The 24,936-nt window shown below is 36.1% G+C and overlaps 1 protein-coding gene across 1 annotated transcript in view; it reads left to right on the top strand.

Annotated features, from left to right (window-relative positions):
* Positions 1-15,486, top strand: part of TOPAZ1 (testis and ovary specific TOPAZ 1) — a 38,609-nt gene extending 23,123 nt beyond the window's left edge. The window contains exons 8-18 of the mRNA XM_086741957.1: positions 182-319; positions 4,769-4,832; positions 5,944-6,095; positions 6,307-6,399; positions 6,687-6,802; positions 7,277-7,279; positions 8,277-8,343; positions 9,373-9,547; positions 11,008-11,108; positions 14,319-14,484; positions 15,314-15,486. Of these exons, the coding sequence (XP_086598083.1) occupies positions 182-319; positions 4,769-4,832; positions 5,944-6,095; positions 6,307-6,399; positions 6,687-6,802; positions 7,277-7,279; positions 8,277-8,343; positions 9,373-9,547; positions 11,008-11,108; positions 14,319-14,484; positions 15,314-15,486 (1,248 nt within the window). The remainder of the gene's footprint in view (positions 1-181; positions 320-4,768; positions 4,833-5,943; positions 6,096-6,306; positions 6,400-6,686; positions 6,803-7,276; positions 7,280-8,276; positions 8,344-9,372; positions 9,548-11,007; positions 11,109-14,318; positions 14,485-15,313) is intronic.
* Positions 15,487-24,936: the final 9,450 nt, after the last annotated feature.

Raw genomic sequence — 24,936 nt, 5'->3', positions numbered from 1 at the left:
TCAAAATGCTGCATATACAGTATAGAGATGAGGGTTGTTTCAAAGGTTTAATTGTAGATCACTTTTTTTTGCTTTTGTATATAATTTGTAGGTATTTTGAAATTCTCAAAAAAAAGAGCATGCCTGCTTTCAAAAACTGTTATCTGTTGGATTCTTTCTGCTTGTTTTAATTTTATTTTAGGCTTCTCATTCAGTCCAGCACATCCTCGAGATGATTGAATTGCCCCGTAAATATTGCAGATTTTATTTCTCAACTTTACGTGGGTGTGAAAGAGCAAAATGCTGGTTTGGGCATGTTCCTGAACAAGGGGATGAAAAGGTAAAGAGATTTATTGAAGAAAGAAAGAAATTGTAAATGTGAACACTTTTAAAATGCAAAATGACATCTCCTTTGTTCATTTATTTTTGGAAAGGGAGTAAATTTCAGAGATTGCTGGATCAAAAAATGTTCAGAAATTCTTCCTCTCAATGTCTTTTAAGGTTCTTTTTTTAAAAATCGTAGAGTTTTGAACTAGTAGACTTTTTAAGATAACAGATATCAGCAAAAGAGCAAGTATTTGGCTGTACGAACATAGAGTAGTAGAATGGGGAGATTCTGAGACATTTCTATCTCGAGCATTGGAGACCTGTAAGCAAACCTAGATTTTGTATGCATTCTTGAAGTCCAAAGCCATCTGTGGTGTATTACTTCCTGCAAGTTTTGTGCAACAGGGGCATGTCTGTTTAAAAATGCTGTAATCTCCTTAAATGGAGCAGCAATTCTCATAATATTTGCCAGCAAAAATACTTTTCCAGTGGTGGGCAAGGTAGATATGTTTTCAAACCATTTAACAAAGAAATTATGAGTCTGTAATACTTCTAAGAACTGTACAAGGCAAGCTAATTGTGCTGTCATGTAATAAGATTTTGGAATTGGCTGTATGAAACCAAGACTTAGGTGGTTCAGTATGTCACTTGGAAGCAAACAAAAAATAAGGACAACTAAACAAAGATAAATGTCTAAACTTGTCCTCCTCTGATCTTAAAACGTTTATTTTTTATCTACCATCTTATTGGTATGAGTAAGATTTTATCATTGATGTCAGTAAGTAAGAAATTACAGAATCAAAATGTAAAAAATAACTTGTGGTGAACTTGTTAGACAAAAATACTAAAAAGGGGAAAAAAAGGTAGCATCTAAAGGGGCTTATCTGTCTCCTTCATATCTAAAATGTACTGTGTCAGATTCTTTAAAATACATCAATGTAATTTTATTTTTTGTAATGTTTTCTCTTTTCCTTTTTATCCCTCAAAAAAGAGCTGGTTTTTTTTTCTAATGCTTTGTAACTCCTTTGAAAATACATATGACAACTTAAAAATACTAAGATCATTTGAGAGTAATTTTGTATGGGATGTTTTCAGTTTTCCTCAGTTGTGAAATATCTTTGGCAGGCTGTAGTGAATATCAGTAATTTTCAGCTACTTTGTATGAATTATTGTGGTTTGTAGTACTTCATTATATACAGACACATTAAAGAATTAAATTATTTGCCTAAAAATTTAAAAAAATCTATTCAATTTTATTTTACTTGTGGTCCAGCATTCCAGCACAGTTACTATTCTGCCCACCAAACCTAGTCTAACTTTCTTGGTAGTCTGGAAGTATATTTTGAGTTTTGTTTGTCTGCGTATTTATTTATTTTTTTAGAACTGTCTATTTTAAAATTATAATAGGCCAAGCACCTCATGGTGGCACCAAAGTACATAAATGGAAGACAGGTAAAGCAGCAACAAAAGCATCTAGGCAAATAGAGGGGAAATAAACTTCTTTAGGAACTGTTATACAGACTCATAGTCCACTTGCTTAGTATTATGTTTTCAGTGATGATTGTTACGAGAATTTGTGAAGGGAAATACCTTTCCCCATAATGGAAATTCCGTCCTTTTTGTTAATTAACTGTTTGATGCTTTATGGCTTAACATAGTAGGATTTAGTACTCTTCACAGTTGTGTTTAATCAGACAACACAGCAGTGATTTAATTCATAAAAACATCATGTTTTGAAAATCAGCATACTCTTGAGCTCAGCAAGTTCTACATATTACCAGATTTTTTTTTTTTAAGTTGCCTTTAATGTCACACAGTGAAATCTTTTTTGTATTAGACAAAGTAAACAAAACTGTTAAGACTGTTTTAAATACTCCCGGAAGTATTTAAAGGGTGTATGTTAACGATATGTATAAGTATCTGATGGTCCTGAGCAACCTGGGCTACTTGGCCCTGCTTTTAGCAGAAGGGTTGAACTGGTAAACAGAGATGCCTTCCAACCTCAGCTATTCTCTGATTCTGCTTATGGTTTTTGCCATAATACTTGTAATATGTAGTACGGTCTTGAATGACACTTCAGATTGTAGAATAGATAATAACTGTACAGTTACAACAAATAAGTGGTTTGAAAACGTATCTTTATGCAAACTGCATTTCTTTATCTGATTTTATCTTTGTTTTGTGCACCTTGCTCATTAACTTTTTTGGATTCATGTTGTATCCACTAAAGAAATGTTTACTTTTTGTGATTTGTTACTGTCTTTTACCTCTATCCTAAGAACCTCTAACTAACTGGATACAGAGTATGAAATAGGAAGATTTTTTTTTCTTCGTTAATGTTGTCTTGGAACATTAATGAAGAACTGTTTTTTTTTTTTTAATCTGGCTTCCCAAAGAAATGAGACTTAAAGTTGCACTGTCATTTCATGACTGTTTCTAACCACCTTTAGATAAATTTTAACCTGTTGCTCAGTTTCAACCGCATTTAGTGTGGCGTGCCTATCTCAAAGATGCCACAAGGCTCATAAACAGAATCTCTTGTAAAAAAGATCTTGGTTTTGATCTCACTGAGCGAAGGACTGCAGCGTGGGGTTTTCCCACTTGCTAAGTATCAGAGTGCACACTGACTGGGAAATGCGGAAGGATTTCATAAATTCTGGTGCTTGTTTTTCTCATTTAAGCATCTCTGTGTTACTGCAGTAGAACTGTGTTTTACTGGGCAGTCAGTTGCTTGTATAAAATACACAGCCCTTTTGTTACATTTTTTAATCAAATTGTCTTGTTAAATGAATGGTGGAATCAACTGATAGGTGACAGAATAGTGTGATCTGTGCTATCTTTTGAAACTGGGAATTGTATCTTTCATGTACCTTTGTTCTAAATCTCTTATGATTAACTCAAAATTTAGAGAGTCTCACATTTTCACATGGTCTGTAGGTTCAGTTATACCTTTCATAAATTGAAACAAGTAAATCAAGTGAAGCCTCCTGGAAGCTGTAAATGAAGAACACAGTCAGTTTCTTTTATGAATGTAATGTAACATGTCCCATGATTAAATACTACTACAACTGGATTTTCCAAGCAATTTCACTAATACTTGGAACAGTCAGAGCTCCAGATGCAATCTTGGCTTTATTTTGGGAGTCAGTCCAAAGAAGGAGGAAAACAGATTTGAAAAGAAAGCAAACTAATTTACATACTGTAAGCATGTGCTAAAGTTTGTTTTGGAAATGCCGTCAGCCACCTGGGATTGTAGATCTGGATTAAATGAGTTCACTCATTGCCAAGTGACACTGCATATATATTAACGATCAAAGATTCTACATGATTTGCTGAAACGTATATCTTAGGCGACAGTTCAACAACATTATGACACTTTCAAAACAAAACCAATCAGCTTTATTTATATTCAACGTACTTACACATACAATTTTGGTGTTGTTTGACTTGATTATCTGAACAGGTTAACAGTTTTAAGAAAAGAAAGACATCTTGGTGACAAGCCCATATCCAATATCTTCTGCTTTGATGATAATTCGTTTGCTGTGTAACAAACTCCATTAGTGGATCCTGCCTAATTTTGGAGTTACATGTAAAAATACACCTGACTCAATTCTGTAATAACATGACTCCTAATTTAGGGGTTTTGTGTCTCTTGAATTTTCATTATTTCACAAATTAATATTAAATATGACCCATTTACATTGTTGTGCAGAAAAACCGGAAGTGACAAAAGGTATCTGAAAGGGTAGGTGTTTTTTTTTCATAACTTGGAATACTAAGATTTAATTTCAGTAGTCTTTATTTCTTCATCTGCAGAGGTGGAAAAAAATACCACTGCAAAGCTGACAGCTTAAAATGTTAAGACAAGAATGTTCCAGTACCAAATAACATATTAAAATATCTAGATGTAGATTTTCTTTTTTTAATCAAGTGGATCTGGGTCGAAATGGTCCATTAAATTGAGTTAGTTCTGAGGTTTTTTTCTATGTCCTTACGAGTCCTTTGTGACAATCAGTGTTGCCAACTTCATTTCTAGATGATTTTTTGACATCTTAGTTGGTATATTCATGTAAATTTTGTTTATCATGTTTTCACTTTCACTTTTTTGCTCACCTTTCTCTGTTTACAGTCTGCCATGTTTATCCTAATTCCAAAGTAACTATATTTTCAGATTCTTTTTTTTTGTTTGCTATGAGTATATACACAAACAGGCATGCAGTTGTGGTCCCAGCAGCTCCTTTCCCAAACTTCATTGACATTCTTTTTCTGTTTGATTTGCTGTCCTTTTGACAGCGCCTTTGCCTACAGACCCAATTACCTTCTTATACTAGTTGTCAGTATGTATGCGTTAAATAGAAGCAATGTAAAGCTTGTTTCCTTACAGAACTCATATTGTGGGTAGTTCCTCAGTAAACTCGGGTAACATTTTACTATGGATTTTTTTTCCTTTTTTTCCTAGATTTGCATGGCAATACTTAGGACATATATTACTATCAACGAATTGGGCCTTCTAAAACGTGCAGGTATGATACAGTAGTAGTAGCTTTTGATGTGTCTTTGATACTTAGCTTATTTAAAGCAAATTAAATAAGCTGTCAGGAGATAAACGGGTGCCCCTTCAAAAATGAATAAGAAGTTCTGATTTTGAAGGAGTACATCCAATTCATGTGTTCTCGTGTTCCAATTTCCCACTGAGGCTAGGTATTTAGATACACAGTTATCTCAGGAGGTTGTTATAAATCTTACTTCCACAGAAAATGTACTTAGCCTCAGTGGAACTAGGCTTGAGAATAGAAATGAGTAACTGATGCAGGGGGGAGATTTAACAGAACCGAAATTTCTTTAAGGTACTTTTGAACACCCTGGCCAAACATCACAAATCCCAAAACTTTAGAATTAAGCTCTTGAAATGAAGTGCTGTCAAGGTACCCAAACAGTTATCATTTAGTCCTTTCACATTACCATGTATGCAAACAATTGTGATTAACACATTTTAGGGACTACCATTGATTGAGATCCAACTGAGCTTTTGAGTTCAGTCAGAAAGGGCTAAATTTTACTCTGCACAGTCAATCCTTTTGTACCTGTCCCGAGCACTCTTTAAGTTTTTGAAAGCTTATCAGAGCATAGTACAGTGTGAACGTGGGATCTTGTTGCACCCTGTGCAGTCGTGTTCCCCTGCTGACATACTGAGCGTTGTAATGCAGATAACACGGTACCAGCAGGCTACAGTATGTATCTGTCGAGGCTGGCACTGGAATGGCTAGTATGAGCATATACCATGATAACACTGCACTCCACTTTGTAGATCTTGATTTCTGGAAAGGCCTTACTACCTTGATACGTTTACCAAATCTAACCTGGTTTTGTGCATTTTTATTGTGCTGCACCAAATCAGCTAAGCTTTCTTGAAAACTACAGAGCTTATGGTGTTCAGCTCAATGACGTGAGAGATGTCAGAACAGTCAGTCTGGGTCTAGTAAGATTAACACTGTATTCAAACTGGGTCCTTTTATATCCCTGTCCCATAATATCCTGGATAATTAGGGGTTTTTATACTGTATTTAAAATTTAAGGAAATAACTTGTTTAAATAGTTTGCCCCAAAGTGAAATTATTTTAATTGCCTTTTCAGTCCAAATATTTGTGAAATACTACAGCGAAGTTACTCCTGGTGTGTATTTTGCTTCTGAAGTGTTGAATGATCTTCTCATTTCTTTGCTCAAGAACCATTTATTGTGGGAAGTATTTCAGATATTGAAAGTAACTGTACGAATCAATACAGTGGTAGGTGACCTTGTAATATTTTTTTAAATCTTTAATCCATATTTCTTAGTTTTTTTAGTACTATGCCATTTGTAGTAGTAAGTTTGTTTTTTACTTTGGTACTCAAATCTTGGGGGGAAAAAGACCAATTCAAAAGTTCCTATTATAAAAACTCTAAGCTTTCTAATTTAATAGAGTTGCAAAACTGATTGTGCTTTTTTGTCTAAATTAGCCAGCTGTAGATGTTGTTCTGAAAGTCTTTGAGCATGTGGCTTCTTTGAATATACGAAATGCGGTGCCTACATTAATCAGTACCTTTTGTAAGGTATGAGTTTGATTGTACTACTGCTACTTGTTGGAATTTCTGAAATAAGCTTGCCTATTTTAAACTCAAACATATCACTTTAATATTATTTCAGTAGTATTTTTTTTTAAGTTGTATTATGACTAGCTGAATTTGTGGTACGGGTTTCCATTTATCATTTGTTTTTTTGACTGAGATTAACTGTGACATATTTTTCCCCACTGTTGTTTGCCACTTGCCTCTGGAAATATAGGAGTGATTACAATTTTTTGTATGCTTACTTTTCTTCTTCTTGTTTGATATTACAGCTAATTGATGCTGGTATGCTCCTTGAGTTTGAACATTTTGACTATATTATTAAGTTGCTTCACCAATTGCACGCTTCCAGTCAGGAACTAAATACTGTTTTGAACATGAAATCCAGGTATGTCTTTAAGGAACTTTTTTGTAATTATATCTGTCTAGTTCCTTCTTCAGGTTCTATTTTTATAACTTTATGTAAAACTTTAAAGGGCTATTAGAAAATGTAAATTTAGTGTTTTGCATGAAAATACCATCATATCATGCCTAATTGTATTTTAAAGTGCTGTCAATCTACTGATTTTCAAAGGTCAAGGGTTGTTAAGTGAAAACTTAGATTCTGACCGCAGTTATAATTAGTTTTTTTCCATATTGACTATCATTGTACAATCTGTGTAGCTGTGCTACAAGTTTGTATAACTGTAGTCAAATTAGAAACATCGTGGTTAAATATATCATTTCAGCCTGCGTAAGCAAACAGTACTTCTGCAATAAACAACCCTTTTAAGCAGTAAAAGGATTAGTTATAATCTGAAGTAGTTTTTTCATTTCTTTTCCTGTGCAACTGCATAAACACTTAGCCAACACAACTAGGGAGGAGGTCGTTTTTTAAGCACTGCTGGATTATGCTGGGCAAAATGTGAAGTCACAACCCAGATGTGTTCCAAAACCATTGGTGTCTCCCTATCACTTGCACAAGATTGTGATCCTTTTTTTTTTTTTATCATCTGCATTATACATGCGCACACAAGTTGAGAAACTAAACTTGCGATTCATAAAGCAACCTTTGATTCTTAGAGGAAACCAAATATGCGGCATCTACTGCGTGAAAACAAGCCATCACTGTTTCAAGTGAAAGAATTGTAGAAATTGTTAGCCGATTTCATACTATTCCCATAGAGTACCTTTCAGCCACAGATCTCAGCGTTTTACCAGTGCAACTTACCACACATGTTGCAGTTACTTTTTATCACTTTTCAGATCAGGAATCTCATTCACAAAGGAATGACCCCTTCCATGTATGTGTTTTCAGCACAAACTGAGAAACAGTCTGTATCCATGAAGACTGACCAGCTGTGCTGCTTCAACTACATGTGTTAGCTCATTCATGTGTAGGTTATGTATCTCTGCATGACAGCATCGCACTGGGTAGATGTATCCCATGTTTCAGTGGCGGCATCAGAATAAAGCATGATGCTCCTAGGTATTTGAAGCTGAATAGCACTTTCATTCATGTAATTAACCTTTTTTTTTTACCTTTATTTCAGAAATACATACAATACACTTCTGCATTTATTTAATGGATTGAAGTTCTTATTCATACCTTTTCAGTTACGTTTATACTGAGACAAGGGAATATTTTCAGTGAAAATAGCTCTGCTCATTTATTTGCATAATACATATACTAACTTCCCTTGGCATGATTGTAAATATCTGTTTTCAGTGTCCAGATTGCACAGTGTGTAGTAAATAGGATCAAAAATCACATGAGTTTTTAGTTCATATATGATAATTTGTTAATCGCCTTCTGCTAGTGCATAGTTTAGTTCAACAGGATATCTTAAAGATAAGTATTAATATTTTTTTTCTTATGGAAGATTTCAGGAAAGATATTTTGGAAAGAACTGGCTTTTTGACTTCAACTTGGCAGTGGCTGAAATTCAGGTATAGTATGTGCATTCTCCAAGGTTTTAGAATGCTTAAACCATGACTTCTAAATCTACAAGAAATAGCAATTGCTGCATCATTTAAAATTAGTGGTCTTTATTATTAAACATATTGAGATTATGATAAAATATTCTTCTGCAAAGCCATGTTTGAGAAAGATTAACATGCAGGGGAAAATAATCTTTGGCTTTTCTGTAATGTTGTTTACATACTGGTAGTTTTTATCTTGGTTTTACATCTAATTCAAAGATTTCTAACTTTAAGCAGTCACCTCCTATGCCGTATATTTGTTGTGCTTGTAATTGGTAGTGGTACATCATTCCTCACCAAAATAAAATTATTTAATATATTATTTAGCAGATAGAATTCATATCTAGTATAAAAAGGCACAATTGTGAAAGGCTATAATTGCCAACACTAAGCAGGTATTTTAAAGAATAAGAAAATATTATTAAAAGTTCTTTAATTGGACACCATGCATCTTTCATATTCAAGGGCAGATTACTTATGCACAATTATAATATAGCTTACATATTATCACTTACATATTATCACACTTACTGCACAGATCCTGAGACCAAAATTTAAGAAGGAGAGACCAGGACTGATTCTTTACTCCTTTAACACCAAAGTTATCAAGTGATCTGGCAAGCAAAAGACTGATTCATACAGAAAATAACCATCAGTTTGGCATGCATTGTGAAAAAAAAAAAGATAGTAAAATATGGGATGAATGCCAGTTCTTAAATAGAATGAATAAGTTATGAGCTTCCCCAGTTGAGGTCATGACATAAATGGAAAAAGGATTTTAATTTCTTGAGAGACAAAAGTGATTAGCAGTCCACGCACATTAGGCAACATGTAACTGAACTATGTTGCACGTGGAGGTTCTTGGCAGTAGTATTTCAGCTGCATATTTTTTCTGCTTTAAGTCTATCCCAGGTCTCTCTTTTGAATTTCAATATATTTTCTGTTTGGTGTTCTGGAAGCAGGTTTACTTGTATTTATCCCTTGCCTTCTTTGCAGCATTGCAAGGAAAAAAGTGATTGGACAAAGCTGGGAGCTTTGTATGTTAATGCAAGAACTGGATGTGAACATTTTCATGATCTTCAGAAGTTGTCTTTATGTATTTCTGAAATACTAACCAGAGATTCTGAGACAGACAGACCAGGAGTTCCTTTTTGTGATTTTGCTGATGCAGGTAAAATTAAGATGCAACAAATGCTTTTTTTGTTCATCCCTATTCTTTGTGCAGTTTTTAAAAGAGGTAGAAAAACAAATTTATATACTGTTTTCTGAATACTAATTTCAGAATTTCTTGAGGTGCAAATACAATCAGCTAAAATGCTCAACAGAAGCCACAGAACTTAAAGTTCTGAAAGAAGAACATTTGATCTTTGTGAAGTCAAGAAGAGAAACGAAAATTGGTGGTCATTTAATAAGAATGTCCTATTCTCAGGACAAAGGCAAACATATTTAAGTATTGTCATATAAAGTGTAACACTGTTAATAGCATAAATAAACTTCAGAGCTGTAAATACAGATATATATATGTGTGCATTTCAAAACACATTGAACAGGGTTATATCATATCTATCATTTGTACTTGGTTTTTTTTAGTAGTTTGAATTTCTCTAAAGAATGAAGTCCTTAAAAGACCTTCTAGTTTTTTAACAGTTCTGGCAGATTTTCTTACCCCTTTCCTCCCTATGCCACTTCATTTCCATATCTGTATCATTTTTGCTAATAAGTTTGCAGAAAACTGAGGCTCAGTGGAGCATTAGTGGGATATTAAAGCATTTTATAATGAATGACTCAGATCTTTTTCAACCTGTATTAGCTACTAAAACATGATGAATATTTATTCCACATATGTGACATGACCTTTTTGACCACAGACTTTCATATAAAATAGCTATCACAGCTTCTAGTTGTGACACAGACAGGAGATTTTGGTGATGCTTGGAACTTAGTCTGTCTTCCCTAGAGCAATGGTCTCCAGACTGATAGGCACCTCTATCTGTAAAAAAATTTTGAGCACTCACCCCCAGTTTGTTTATTTATTTATTTATAAATTATATACATGCACTACTGCACTAATATATTAAGTACAGTAGAAAACATACACAAAAATAGAAATTATAAAGATGAGATAAAGATTAAATAAACACTACTTTAATTTTCTTTTATTTTTTTGTTTTTTAATGGTAGAAAAAAAAATTTCTTCCCACACCTGAATGGATTGTTATGCTCACACTCCACTTTGGAGACCACTGCTCTAGAATAACAACAGTGCTTCCAAAGTGGTTCTATAACATGGTTGGAAAAACTTGTAATTACTCAGTTTTATAATTCCCAACATGTCTTTATGGTGCCAGAAAATGCAAAGCTTACATTACAAATGATGATGTTACTAAATTATTCCATTACATGTCCAAGCATCTTATGGATGAAGTAGACTACTGTGAAATAGTGTCTGAATAAACTATAGTTATTTACCCTAACTCTGGTTTTAAGACTTAGGAAGTTACTGCTTTTAATGGCAAGTATTTCAGTAAGTATATTTAATATTTTCACAATTACTGTGTTTTTCAAGTGTGTAATTTCTTTAAAACTGCATTTACATGTAATTTTTTTAAATGTATTTTTTTTTCTTTCCAGTAATAAAAAATTCACAACATAATGAAGCACACAGAATTTTCATTGGAAGGACTGGAATAAGTGTAATGTGTTCTTACCACAAAGCACTGCAGTGGATAAAGGTATACTGGACTACAGGAACCTGACTAGAAGAAAAAGAATGAATCACTTATTTCATCACTAGATGTTAAAGTGTGTTTCTTTAGCTGAATGGTTAAATGTGCCACCTGCCTCCCCACCATCTTAGTACTTCTTAATTATCCAGCTGAATCAAAACATTTTATTATGCCTCTCTGAGCAGTAGTCTTCTATGAAGCCTATCCTAACTTTGTCTTGCAACCTAGAAACTTGATTGTTCAGGTTTAGCTTTTTACTTTTCTGAGTTAAGGATGAATCTGTTCATTCTGATTCAGTTCACTGAATGTTTTACACTCTTTAGGACTTGTGTGGTATTGATCATAAGTACACTGCAGCAAGATCCATTTCAATGATAAATTTATCTTTTTCTTCCTGGAGGGAAGAGGTGTATACCAAGCTGGATCTCCTATACAATCTGCAACATGACCAGTGACAACATAAGAACTAATACATGTATTTTGGTCAGTGATCACATTAGAATCATAGAATCATTAAATGGTTTGGGTTGGAAGGGACCATTAAAGGTCATCTAGTCCAGCCTCTTTGCAAGGAGCAGGGACACCTTCAACCAGATCAGGTTCCTCAGAGCCCCATGCAACCTGGCCTTGAATGTTTCCGGGGATGGGGCATCCACCACCTCTCTGGGCAACTTTTTCCAGTACCTCATGACCATCACAGTCATTAATTTCTTTCTTATATCTAATCTAAATCTACCACCATTTTCTAGTTTAAAACCATTACCTGTTGTCCTATTGCAATAGGCCCTGCTAAAAAGTTTGTCCCTGTCTTTCTTATAAGCCCCCTTTAAGTATTCAAAGGCCCCAGTAAGGTCTCCCCAGAGCCTCCTCTTCTCCTGGCTGAACAACCCCAACTCTCTCAGCCTGTCTTCATAGGAGAGGTGCTCCAGCCCTCTGATCATCTCTGTGGCTTTCCTCTGGACTCAGTCTAATGTTCTGAACTTACCTTTGTGTCAATGGGCCTGATCCTTACAACTAATAATTATGCTGTACTGGGATGTTCTTCATCCCATACAAGATGATTTCCAGTATGTATTTTTATGAACAAAAGCAAACACTCTCCTTGTCCCCTTTTGTCTCTTGGTTTTTTTTTTTTGTGAGTTATGGTCAAGGAACCATTTCTCGTTTGCATCAAAGGATTACAATGTCTTCTGCACTATTATCTCTAGGAAATGACCTTTGGGAATTCTGTTATGTAAAACCTATGCATGGCTCAGTCTGTTTCCTGGGTCAACCCAAGTCCCAGGAGATATTTGATAGAGGTGCTTGGTCTAGAGGCAATACACCTGTTTTGATGAATCATTAATTTTGCAGCATCAGCTTGTTGAGTTGAATGTTCTTTAACAGCTGCAGCACAGTGTGGTACTGTTTAGTAGTGCAGGGATGGAGAGGGGGTCTTTGCCTTAGCACTTTTGTAGTACTGTACTAGAACTTTTTAAAGCATTTTTGTTCCACAAAACTCAGCAGTTAGAACAGTTAAGATATTCCTGGCCATAGAAGAGGTAGTCTAAATTTTTGGCATTGAGGAGTGATCGGTGCTCGCATGCCTGTCAAAGAGCTTAATTTGGCTTGGGTTTGGCTGTCTTCTTCAGCAGAGACAGAATATGTTCAGTGTTTGTAGAGAAATACCCTCATACATGTCAGCTATTTTCCAAATCTATCTCAAGGGAGATTCTGATACTTGGATTGCAGGACCTCTGATATTCCAAGGAGGTTCATCTTCATGTCCTAATTTCAGAGGTGGAAGATATCAAAACCATGTGTAGTGTTTTTCTCGTATAACAGGAGTTACTAGAAGTAGACAGTTCTTAGAACACTATGATTTTTTTTTCATGTCTAGAGCAAAGATCATTGCTTCTTTGAGAATGTTGTTGTGCACTGAATTATTGTTGTGCAGGTTGTGCACTGAATTATTTTTATCAGAACTGGCAGATCCCAAATTGATCTCTGCTTCGGAGATGAACCAGTACTAGCGTTCCTACCTGTCTCCAACCAGTTTTGCTTCATTATATATCAGATAAGTCCGTAATGCTGTGGTTATGGGCTAGTATCTGCTTGATCCCATGTCTTTCTTTTTCCAAGAAGTGGTCCAGAAAATAAGACAGAGTGAAGAACTTATTCTTCCTGCTTGTGCCTGAAGTAATTTTGGCTTTAGGACATGCCCTATGCCATTTTAAGAATATTTGGGACTGCCTAAAGCTCTAGATGTGCTTTTCAGATCACTTTCCCTTCCTGAATATCAAACCTCTTTATCACATAGCTTTGATGCTGGTTATGTCTCAGGGGTAAAATGTGTACCTGTGAAATGTGTAAAAAGGGGTAAAATATGTATGCTCCTTGGTCCTGAAGAGAATATTCTTTGTAAGAGCTAAGGAAAGTTCGTAAAAGAGATGTACTTTGAAAAAACATGCAGATTTGAAACGTGAATACGTCTTCCATGGAGATGGCTCTTCAAGCAACAGTAGATTACTTTCTGGATTTTTACGTGTAGAGAATCCTTCAACTCCTTTGGCAACTGTGGTTTCCATCTTTCTATAAAGACCTGTTTCTTAGTGGCACTTCCTTTTTCTAGAAGGATGGAACAGATGCAGATCTTCCTTAATTTTGTATTTTCTCTCTGGTTTGCACTTAGATTTCAAGATTGTATTTTACTGTCAAATTTTCACCTCAGTCTTTCTGGTATGTATTTTTGCCCTTCAGCCACATGCATCTACAGTTGAATGGGTTCTTTACACTTTAAATATTAACTGCAATGATGTAGCTAGTATTCTTTTATAGGTTATGCTAAGATAAACCATTGCAGGTACCTGTAGGCCTTCCAAAGTCTCCAGTTTTGAGTGTATGCAAATCCACAGTATGTATGTGCATATGCATAAAAAAATTTCAAAACATTAACTTCTTAATAGCTAAGTTTCATTTTCTGTCAACTCCTCTGTTCTCCTAAACCTCCCTTTCCCTCTGCCTTCACGACCTTCATTCCGCCACCACAATGTGTGCACACACATGGCCACGATTTTTAATAAGCCACCTCCTTACTGATGCACACACTATGCAAGAGCTGAGACATGTCTACTTTTGAGTTTCATTCTGTGGCATTTTGTGTAAATATACTCTTTGTTCACTGATACCATTGCTTTCTCTCACCTTTCCCCTTTCCCTTCTTTGCTCTTACGCCAGGGAAGGAAGGTTTTGGATAAACTGCATGAGCTACAGATACATTTTACAGTTTTGAAAGGACTTACAGGTGCAGAGAGATTTGCATCAAGATGTCAAATTGTTAATAAAGCTGCAGAAATTTTTCTTAAAACTGGAAGTCTGGATGGAGCGACATGGGTATTGAGAGGTAAGCTTGTTTTATAAAAAACTGAGTTTTGACTTAAATTTGAACAGTCCCCGTCTATGACAGATTTCAGGTAAAGGTTAAAAACTGGTCTGTGTTATGACATAAAGACTGGGATAACAAAAGTAAAATGTGATCCATCTTACTGGTTAGTATTCTTCTTGATATGTGTAAGAAATACTATGACTAATAACTTTTCTGAAAAAAAAATTGGTTTCACAATAGTGTGCCATCAACACCATTCTACTCAAAAGCCTACCATAATAAGGGAGGAGTGCACCTTGGAAAGTGACCTACCCCATGTGGTTTTCCTTTGAGCCAGGTGACATTCAGTGTCAAAAAATTTTCAGGCTTGGGTCAGTGCAGTGTTTCTTTACCCCTCAGAGTATCCACGTTTAGGAAAATAGCTTTAGAATAGTACTATATTTCTGCAATTAAATAATGCATTATTACTGGCTTTTTGAAATTCTGATCACGCAGAAGTATAAACAAGAATAGGTGTTCTATAAGGTAATATAGAGGATCTAAAATTTGCTTTTCAATTTTTATATGTACACAGATATATACATATTTATATACACACATATATGCAACTGAAAGTCCATTTTACTACCCTGATATTTAATAAAAGGGCTTATTTACAATATAAAGGTTCAGAGAATCCATCTGAGAAATACTGGTGATAAGGAACAAATTGTTAATAACTAGAACTTCATTTTCTGTGAAGTTCTGAAATTTGTTCTTCGCTACAATTTACAGTATATTCTTAATGGCCAAAAGTCTCAGCACTATGTTATTCATAGAAATAACACTGAAGTGTTGTTTGCCACAGAGTCAGAGTGGACCATAAATGCACCATTGTGGCCCTGTGATAAGATGGACATCCTCAATCGACATAATCTGTTATGTACGCTGGTGCACAAGTGCTTGAAGAAGAGTTTATACAGGCAGGCATTTGAAGTTCTGCAGAACTTACCAGGTTTTCAAAATCACTCTGGTAAGTAAAGAAAAAGGTACAGTGCTAAGAGCAAAAATTTTAATAGATGAATCTGTACTGTTCTGTTTGTTTATTTCCCAGCTAAATTCTGTTGAAGAAGCAAGATCGTTTTATATAAGCCCGTTTTATTTCCAGAGAGTGTAGTGTCAGTTAAAATATGTATTCTATTCTGCAGTTCTTGCTGCACACATGCGCGCACACATATGCATGTACCGTACACACAGAGTTTATACATCTGTCTTCTTTTCCCAGTTGGCTCAGTTACACAGGGGAACAGGAAAGACCCACTAAATTTTTAAGGATCATACACAGTCTATACAATAAAATAGGGATGTCACTGGAGCGATTAATTTTATCTTACTTTCAGATGAATGCATTTGGTTTTTCCTATAACTGAGCTAGCTAACCTAGTCTTATTTTACATACCATGTTAAGAACTGAGTGTTCTTTTGGGCTCAAGTTATCTGACAAATTTTGGATGTGTACTTCAAGATGAGATGCATAGTTACTTAGGCTCCATTGAGGAAACCTCAGCTGATTCTGTGTGTAGATCTCGGTCCTATTACCAGTGTGTGCTTTTAGGTATGTTAGGAGAGCTTAGCTGGAAGATCAGCTGCTTGGAAAATCCTAAAAGGATCTAGTCCTTTGAGGCATGAGGTGGATACAAGGCTGCTCAGTCCTGCCAGCAAGGAGACAGTTGAGAGGAACTAGACAGTTCAGAGTAAGAGAGAAGCAGAACTTGAAGCACCAGTGTGATTTTTATTGGTGCAAATTTTAAGTCTGAGAGATTGGGTGAAGATTGTATTTATAGGCTTGGGCAAGTGAATATATTTTTATCTGATCCAGTTGGTTTTGGCAGCAAATTATTACTTAGACTTTAACACTTCTCTTTCACAACATGAATGAACTAACCATGAAAAGACTTCAGTGAATAAAGCATTATTGTAAGTTATCTAAACATTGTTCCATTTTGCTGATAGAAGCAAGACTCTTGATTTAGGTACTGATTGAGAAGGGATTCTTCAATTAGATTTGCATTTGACTTATTCCAGTAGTTAATGTTCTTCATTTCATTTCAGATACTGTAGATGTTTCTCAGTACAGCTGCCTTTTTAACAAGCTGATAAATGCCTGTTTTGAGAGCAAGAACCTTGGCGTCTCATCTTCTGCAGTAGACTTCATGCTTTCAAAAAACATAGCTATTGATTTTATTTTACTTAGAGGATTAATCACAGCTTTGGGAAGAAGTTCTTTGTGGTCTAAAGCTAGGACCTATTACAAAAGTAAGTTGCTTCTTAAACAATATCATTCCCTGATGTTCTTTGGATAACATACACTCGTAACAGCTCAGTATGTCGGGGAGAAATGGATAAGAGTATACTTTGTAAGAAGAAAACAGTATTTTCTATGTCAGTATCGGGAGTTTATTTGTAACAAAAATGTCTATTAGGAAATAGTGACAGTTGAAAATATGAATCAGTGTATATTACCTGGCATGAAATAAATGTAATTCTGATAAAATTAATTTTTTTATGTTCAGTTTCAGAATTTTAAAAATGTGAACCCTGAAACGGTTATAAAGTGCATCATCCTCACTTTTTCATCTAGGAAAACTAGATTTCTTTATATTTCTGTTTAGAGCTGTGGTGGTAAAATTATTAATATTTAAGATTTGAGAGGTCTGCCTAAGAAGTTTCTCATAACTAAAAGAAAGTTCCTTTCAACTGAAAGCTAACAGTCTGAGATTGTTTTAAACTCCCCACTTCTGAGCTAAGATAACACTGGGTGTGCCACTCTGATAGAGTCCACCAAGAGCCATCTCTCCATATTGTCACATTATTTAATGTTTTGAGTCTGTCTTAGAATTGTGGTTAGCAAGCCGCTTAAGGAGTCCATCCCTCCTGGAACGGATACTTGGCTTTGTTAACATGGACATGATTGTTTTTCCTCACCTCTTTTTTTTTTTTTTTTTCTTTCCCTGAAGTGCTGTATAGGTTTGGTCTCTGGGATCAGTTGATAGAAGACAGGGGAGCAAAGAGGGAGATGCTGTTCAAATGTCCTCTAACTATGATGGTAGCTTCTGCCTGACCTGTCCTAATTTGTACTTGTATTATTACACACTTGGAGTCCCCAGATTTCTGACAGAGCTTTTTAATCATCGCTGATAATATTCATTGATAAAAGTAACATTTTACAACAGTGACTATTACGAGTGAATCCCATTTGCTGTGTTCTCAAATCAGGGCATTTCACAGGTGAAACAGTAAAATCCATTAAGAGTTTGGGGGCTTCTTTTTCCACATTCCTAGTCACATACTGAAGAAAACAGATCTATGTTCAGTATTGGGAATCCTAATTCTTTACATTTCTTCATTTACTCTCAGGTGCTTTATCATTGGGTTGCTACCCACCACTGCAGGGAAATTTATATCACAAAGTTTTGACGATTCCGTCTTACCTGTCTGAGGTTGAGATGCTGTTGGCCATTGAAATATTTCTTGTTTCAAATGCCAGTGATATTCAAAGTCCAATGGTTTCTAGTCAAACTCTTCAAATAATACTGAAAAGGTTTGTTGTCAGATATGTACCATTTTTATATTATTTATCTGTGATCATGTAGTTAATGAGAGATCTTTCTTTACATTGGCTGGGAAAGAGAATGCTTGGTTTTAAACTTGTTTTTAATCCTTTTTATCTATATCGGTTATAGAACAGTAAATGTTTGGGAAGGGGGGTTTATTATTATTAATTTTACATGTGTGTAGCAGAAAAGTAATTGTTCCAGACTGATATTGCCCTGTGTTCCATAACTGAATGTGTCTACCATGTTAAGAGCGTGCTTTATTTTCAAAAGCAGGGTAGCTTGATATCTTGATGTATAGATTCTGGTGGTGTGGTTAGGCAATGGAGTAGAACGGCACAGTCAAAATGTTACTCCTTTCAAAAACCAACTCTACTATTTCTTGGCTGTTTTTGCAAAGTGTGTGAAGCCATTTTACTTTATTCTCTTTATCAGGGATATTTCAATATTAAGATTTTTTTTCTCCCTTCCTGTAAGACTTAATACTTTCAGATAAAAGTGTGGTTTGTTGATTTTTTCCTTTGTCCATAAACCACCAGCTACTGTCACTAGATTATACCTGTAATTTGTTTTTCAAGATCCCATTTCCTCTGAGATTGACTGGCTCAGCATCTGAATGTGAAACTGCATAGAAAAGTTACATTTCTTACGAAGGATGAACAGGGGCATCTCAAACGAATACTTTGTCTTCCTTCCCCACTACCCTTCCCAAGGAATACATCTCTTAATTTTGCTCTTTTGATAAATTAGAAGGTTTATATCTCTTGTTTTTATGTGTATGCTATTGTATCTCCGCTTGTTTGCTTAAAGAGTAAGTTCTGCTCTTGCAAAAACATAGGCATGTCACTTAGGCACATACTTATTCCAAAAATGATTACATGCCAAAAATGAGTAATCCTTTTGGATTCAAGTATATACATGAATTCTTGCTATATCCAGTTCATAAAATGGTTTACATTCCTTTGCTGAATTTTCCAACAGTCGAATATTTCTTCATGAAATGTGCTATAAATATGGCAGACCACTGCACTGGCATTAAGTCCCATTGCTTTTCATTACCATAAAATATGTTAAAAATACAATTTTTCTAACTTTTTTATTCTTCAGAATAATCAGCCAAAATTTGTCTAGAAATTAGGATAATCTATTATAAGTTAAGTGAACACAGGGCATTATTTTAATGTTTTTATAGTCTTGTTGCCAGTATAAAGCATCAGGCAAGTAACACAGGGCCTGTGTGGTACCTAATTCTGTATTTGTGAAAATTCACTTACAGATGTGAAGATCAGACAGTTCAGAATAACAGTGACTATCAAGCGGCAGTGGAGAGACTGGTCCTGGCTGCTCGCATATCTGATCCAAAGCTTTTTCTTAAGCATATGACAATGAATGTGAATATGGAAGAAGTTTACAGCTTGGAGCTCACATCTGCTCTAAAATGGCTTCAGGAGAATATGAAATGGGCTGGGAAGGTCTGGCTGTTTCACTAGTCCTTAAATGGTAAAAACTTTTGGGTTTTAATGGTTAAAGCAATCATTGTTGAAAATAATACAAATTAATAAAGGCAGTTCCCACTGTGTTGAGACTGTGCCTTACTGTTTTACAGCAAGGCTTCAAACTTAAGTTGTTTTTAAATACTTATATTAATGATAATGAAGATAGTAGCATAGAAAGAGTATTTTTTTCCCTGACTATAAGACTGTCACACTGACTTACATAGATGTTTTGTAATGGCATCGTTAGATAATGAGGAAGCTGCAGCCTCAGAACCTGCATTCTCCCTTTTAATGGAGATCTAGCACTAATTGTTATTCTTCTCCCAGCAGGTGGTAGTACAGAAGTGCACTGATTGAGTGTATCTACTGTTCTTGAGTGAGACATTTTCCGCATTTCTTCAGTCTGTAGAAATAATACAAGTTTCCTTTTGTCTTCCTCACAGTATCTTTTGAGGATGTTGTCCCATCTGTGTGCCCCTTAGATCTTAATTTCCTTTCTCCAAAAACCTAGTGAAAAGCACTGAGAATAAAATAACTTAAAATCAGTTGAGACATGCCTGACTTAGGATACCTTCATTCACAGAACCGAGAGAGTCTACACAAGTTGCTCACAGTTGAAGGTTTAGTTGTGTCTTGATAATAACTTGTATATGGCTTCACATTTGTATATATGCATACTTCCAGTGAAAAGGAAAACTTGCTTTCTCCTTTGATTGTGCTCTTAGAGGGAAGTGGTTCTGCCCATTTTTTAGTTTTTGCCAGTTGGCAAAACTACATGATGAGATGGAGGCTTCTAGCAAGCTGGTTCTAGCATAACTGGTTCTTCAGGAATTCTTCTTTTTTTCCAGCTGCAAATCCTGAATCAGATTCAAAGCATGAGTTGCTTAAGCCACACTTCATGTACTGATCTGCAGCTTGAGTAAGAAGAACCAAACATTTCATATTTGAAAACTTGTGTGGCAAACCAATGGCATCTCTGTCAAAGTTGATACTTTCCTGAGCTCCCCAATTCTGTAGTGTTAGTTTAGATCTCCAGTACCAAGATTCACAAACATGTCAGTAATACAACTCATCTGGACCTGCTCTCCATCCCCTTCAGAGCTTTTTGTGCTGAAAATTTCTGCTCTCTTGGGTATAGAAGTTCCTAGGTTTTTTTACGGCTGTTCCATCTTAAGTGAGATCAAGATGGTGGTGTACGTCCTCAATGTTTGAAAAATATTTTTCTTCGGGGCAGCATGAGTCTCTTCCCAGTTCCAGCAGCATCATTGCAGGTGTTCTTTGTGCCTCTGAATCACAAAAGCCATCATGATCTTAGCGCTGGACAGTTGTGGAGGGTTTTGGAGGGTGTCAGTGTTTTTTTGTTTGGAGGGGTCTTGAGGTTCATGCCATTAATCTGATGTTGTTAATCTGATCAACAGTTGTTAGATTCCTGACCCTCTTCAGGGCCAGGTCCTGACTCTTCGATATCACTGCTCATCCAGTCTGTCTGAGAGTTGCTACCAGAAGGAAGAGGATTGAACCTGATGACCGCCAACATCACTGCCTTCCTCCTGTGCCGCCTGTACAGAAAAATGCAAGGATGGAGGCTCTTGTGTTTTCAGAGGGTATCATTCTTCTGTAGGGATCTCACCTGCTTTCCTTCTAAAAAATTCTAGATTCAGTACTAACAATCATATAGAATTTCTTTAAAAGCCCTTTACCTCAAAATTTCTCCTAAAAGAACAGCCGGCACTAGTTCAAACAGACTTTGGATTCCACCACTTGGTATTAACCAAGGTGGCTTTGCCATTCGTAAGGCTATCCACTGGGTCTAATCCAGCAGCATTCTGCTGCTTTTGTTTCGCAGTAGCTGAAAGACTGGATTAAGAAATGATCGGGTTTCAGATGAGGGATCTAAACTGCTATTCTTCCAGCCACTACAGCATTACTGGCAAGAGCAATTTTGGAAGGTTTCAACAAACTAAAACTGGCAGTGAAAAACTAAGTCATTTTTGCTAATTACTTTTTGTAAGATCCTTTGTAGCTTAATCTCCCTTGGAATTAGACAGAGGCTATCTGAACCCTAGCTAAATCCCACATTTCTGTAAGCGGTACCAGATGTGGATAATACTGTATTTGAGAGACGCAGAAAGACAAAATTCTCTTAGTAATCTGTATGGCTTCAAAGCTTGGGATGTTATAGAGACAGCATTATTTTTTCCATTATAAGCAACCTTGAATTTTCACTTAGATCATCCCCAGAAAAAAATTCCAAATGTTGCTTTATTTTTCAGATAGAGGTTAATCATTGACCTTCTAGCTTAACTTGAAACTGTGTAAAATTTGTGCAATGTTTTGGCTCCATCTCCTGAGTATCATCTTCAGCTGACAGGATGCAATCTCAGTCATGTTTTATATTAACAAGGAATGCAAGCTCCCCACATCATTGCTCAGTTGTTTTGTTACAACTGGTGTATCTGGTGTTTCTGTTAATGTAGTGTTTCTCCCTATCACCATGATAAACCAGTAGGTAACTTAAACAACTTTACTGTTAACTCCTGTATTTCTGGGTCCACTTGAAAATACCATACAAATCTGGTCATTTTGATGTGTATCAAAATGTCAGAAAGGTTTCTTGAGCAACATTCTCAGTACCATTTTGGTGACAGAAATTCTATGTGCTAAACAGGACAAAACTCCAATGTGGAATGGAAACGAGCCTGGAAAGATGAAAAAATGTTTAAAAAAAACCAAAAAGTTAAGTACAACACAGACTGAGATTTGCAGAGCCAGGCACTTGGTAGACAGTATCGTATCTTTGCTTTTCCCCATGTATAGGTTACTTCTTCTTAGTAGCTGAAAGGACTTCTGTATTTGAGATTAAGCAACTCGTTTGCTGTATTTAATTTTTCACATAGGAAATAAAATGTATGCTTACCTGTTTGCAGACAGAGACAGGAAAATGTGCAAGAAGAATGTTTCCTGTGCTGCAGTCAGTAGCTAGCTCTAGACAACGCTGTGCTCCTTCAGTATGTTGTTAGATGCATGAGAAATTCCCTTTGTGAAAATCTTTCTTCAGTTTTCACTGATTACAAGGTATGCTCTTGGAAAGATTACTTTTGTTAGGTATGGATAGTTTCTTGTAACTAAAACAGAATAACGTTGTTTGGAAGACTTAGCAACAGTTTTATTTCAAAGCATTGATAGTTTTGAGTTTCTTAACTTGCATTGGGGATGGAGGTGAGAAGCTAGAAATAGAAGCTTGATAGTTTTACAATGTTTCCTAATACATATAGAGCAATTGGGGGGATCATTTTGGAGAAGTTGTTAAGATGTTAATAAACGTTTTTTATTCTTTATATTAAGTATCCAAGCTATCTGTGAGTCAGTATTGTCGTTAAATTATTTCATTCTGTCCAGATCCTTATAATTAATATTCTGAGGTACGCAGGAGGATAGACAAATGGCAAAGCAGACGTGGAGATTTTAATATCTCGTAACTGCTACAAGAATCTAGAGTATGATGTGCTGCATGAGGAGGTTAAGAAGTGTGAAATCAGTCAGATCATGCAGGTTTTCACCATGCCAGAGCACATAATGTTGCAAATGCTCATGAATAAATGAAACTCCCAGCTGTGGACATGGCCAGCTTCCAGTTTTAACTGCAGACTCGCGTGGAGGCTACAGTGAGGCCTGTGGGCTGTGCTCAGTTCCTGAAGAATTCTAATGGATGTTAGTGTTTCAAATGAAGAGAAATAATAAAATTACATGTCCCTAGTGCAATAATCAAACTTTTAATTACCAAATCTTTGTGCTGTACTCCTCAGCTTAGTAAAATATGGCCACACTAAGAGCAATTACTAATTCACATTTTTGTGTTTTCACATTCTCCAGATGCATCTTGCATCTTTGTGGAGGTATATTTGGCAAATCCTAGGTCTACATTTTTCAGTCTTAACCCCCTCTGCATAACTCTTCTCTAAAACGGCTAGTATGAGTAGTGGTATCAAAAATTAACGCTGACATCACTGGCCTCAGTGCTTCTGTGCCATTTTGTGTGATGGGACTGAGAGACTGATGCCACTTTTTGACCATCTGCAGACTGAAGACCAGAACAGAAACAAAGGAGCAAGAAAAAAATGGCTCAGTTGCTACTTGTAGCAACTTTATTGTGATGTTTAAAATTCTCCTTCTGTTAGCGTACCGGAGGTAGTCAAAATACAAACTTCTTCAGATGTTAATTTTATCTAGTATAAAACAAGCTTTCAATTCGGAAATGTCTCTTGCTGAGCCAGTGGAATGTATCCCAGGAACTGATGGGGAATAACGAGACCAGATAAAGCCACAATACTGCTCCCACAGAATATTGTGGTGATACTCATAAGCAATAACTGTTGAGACCTTTAGCTAAGATGTAGGCATTAATTCCTGTGTTCCAGGGGCAGATTGCTCTGGCTCTGTTTGAAAATGGCTACCCTACGCAATGGAGTCGGTATCTGGCAGTGCCACCTGCTGATTACCTCTCCCAGTTTATTCCTCACCAAGTTAAAAGAAGTCCCAGGTGAAATGAACAGCACACTTTTCTGTTGAATCAATTAAATTTATTTTCCCATCTGCATAATTACGCAACCAATTTGCTTACATAACTGATGGCTCCTGTCAGGAGGCAAAAAACATGCTGCATGTTATGGAAATTATGCAAATCTCCCAAGGGTTATGAGAGTGTTAACTTGATTTAAAGCTTCACTGAACTACAGATAGTTCCTCAACCTTGTCAGTCCTGTTTTTAACCTTTCCTGCCAGCAAATGCAATAGATTGTATGCAAATAACTCCAATCCCTAACAGTTAATCTCTCTTTGTTCTGAAACTCATCAGCAATAGATGTTTTTGCTCTGAGGTTGCATGTGTCTGCATCAGCTGTTTCTTGACACCAACCACCCTGAAGAAGAATAATAGATGTGTAAGTGTACATATACATTGAGCATTAGTAATTGCAGGAAAACAGGTTTTGCTTTCCCCTTGGGACTGCAGAGCTCACAGTTGGTTTTTCTCCCACTTGGCGTTTTTTTTTCCTGCAAAACAAAGGAAAAGCACACGGGAATACCTGGGCAACCCCTTCCCTCCTCTTTGGAGAAGAGCAGCAATTTCTTGTGTTGGGGATTTTCCTTCCATGTCCCCGAGTACCAGCTGTGGGCGTAACTCTACTATGACTGAAATGGAGAGGGACTGCTTCTCTAGATGTTGTGTTACCGGCCTTTGAGAAACGGCTGTCACACCACCATTCGCACTTTCAAGATGGGGTGCAGTTTGTAACCAAACAGGACAGCAGCAACACCTAAAGCGTGAAATAAACGTGTTTGTTTCACCTAAGCCATTTTGCGAAAGCGCAAGGCACGACGCC

Source organism: Chlamydotis macqueenii, chromosome 2, assembly GCF_036417535.1.
Source record: "Chlamydotis macqueenii isolate bChlMac1 chromosome 2, bChlMac1.mat, whole genome shotgun sequence".
In the NCBI taxonomy this organism is placed as follows: Eukaryota; Metazoa; Chordata; class Aves; order Otidiformes; family Otididae; genus Chlamydotis; species Chlamydotis macqueenii.
The sequence above is the reverse complement of the archived record's forward strand: the minus strand, read 5'-3'. Positions and strand labels throughout refer to the sequence as shown.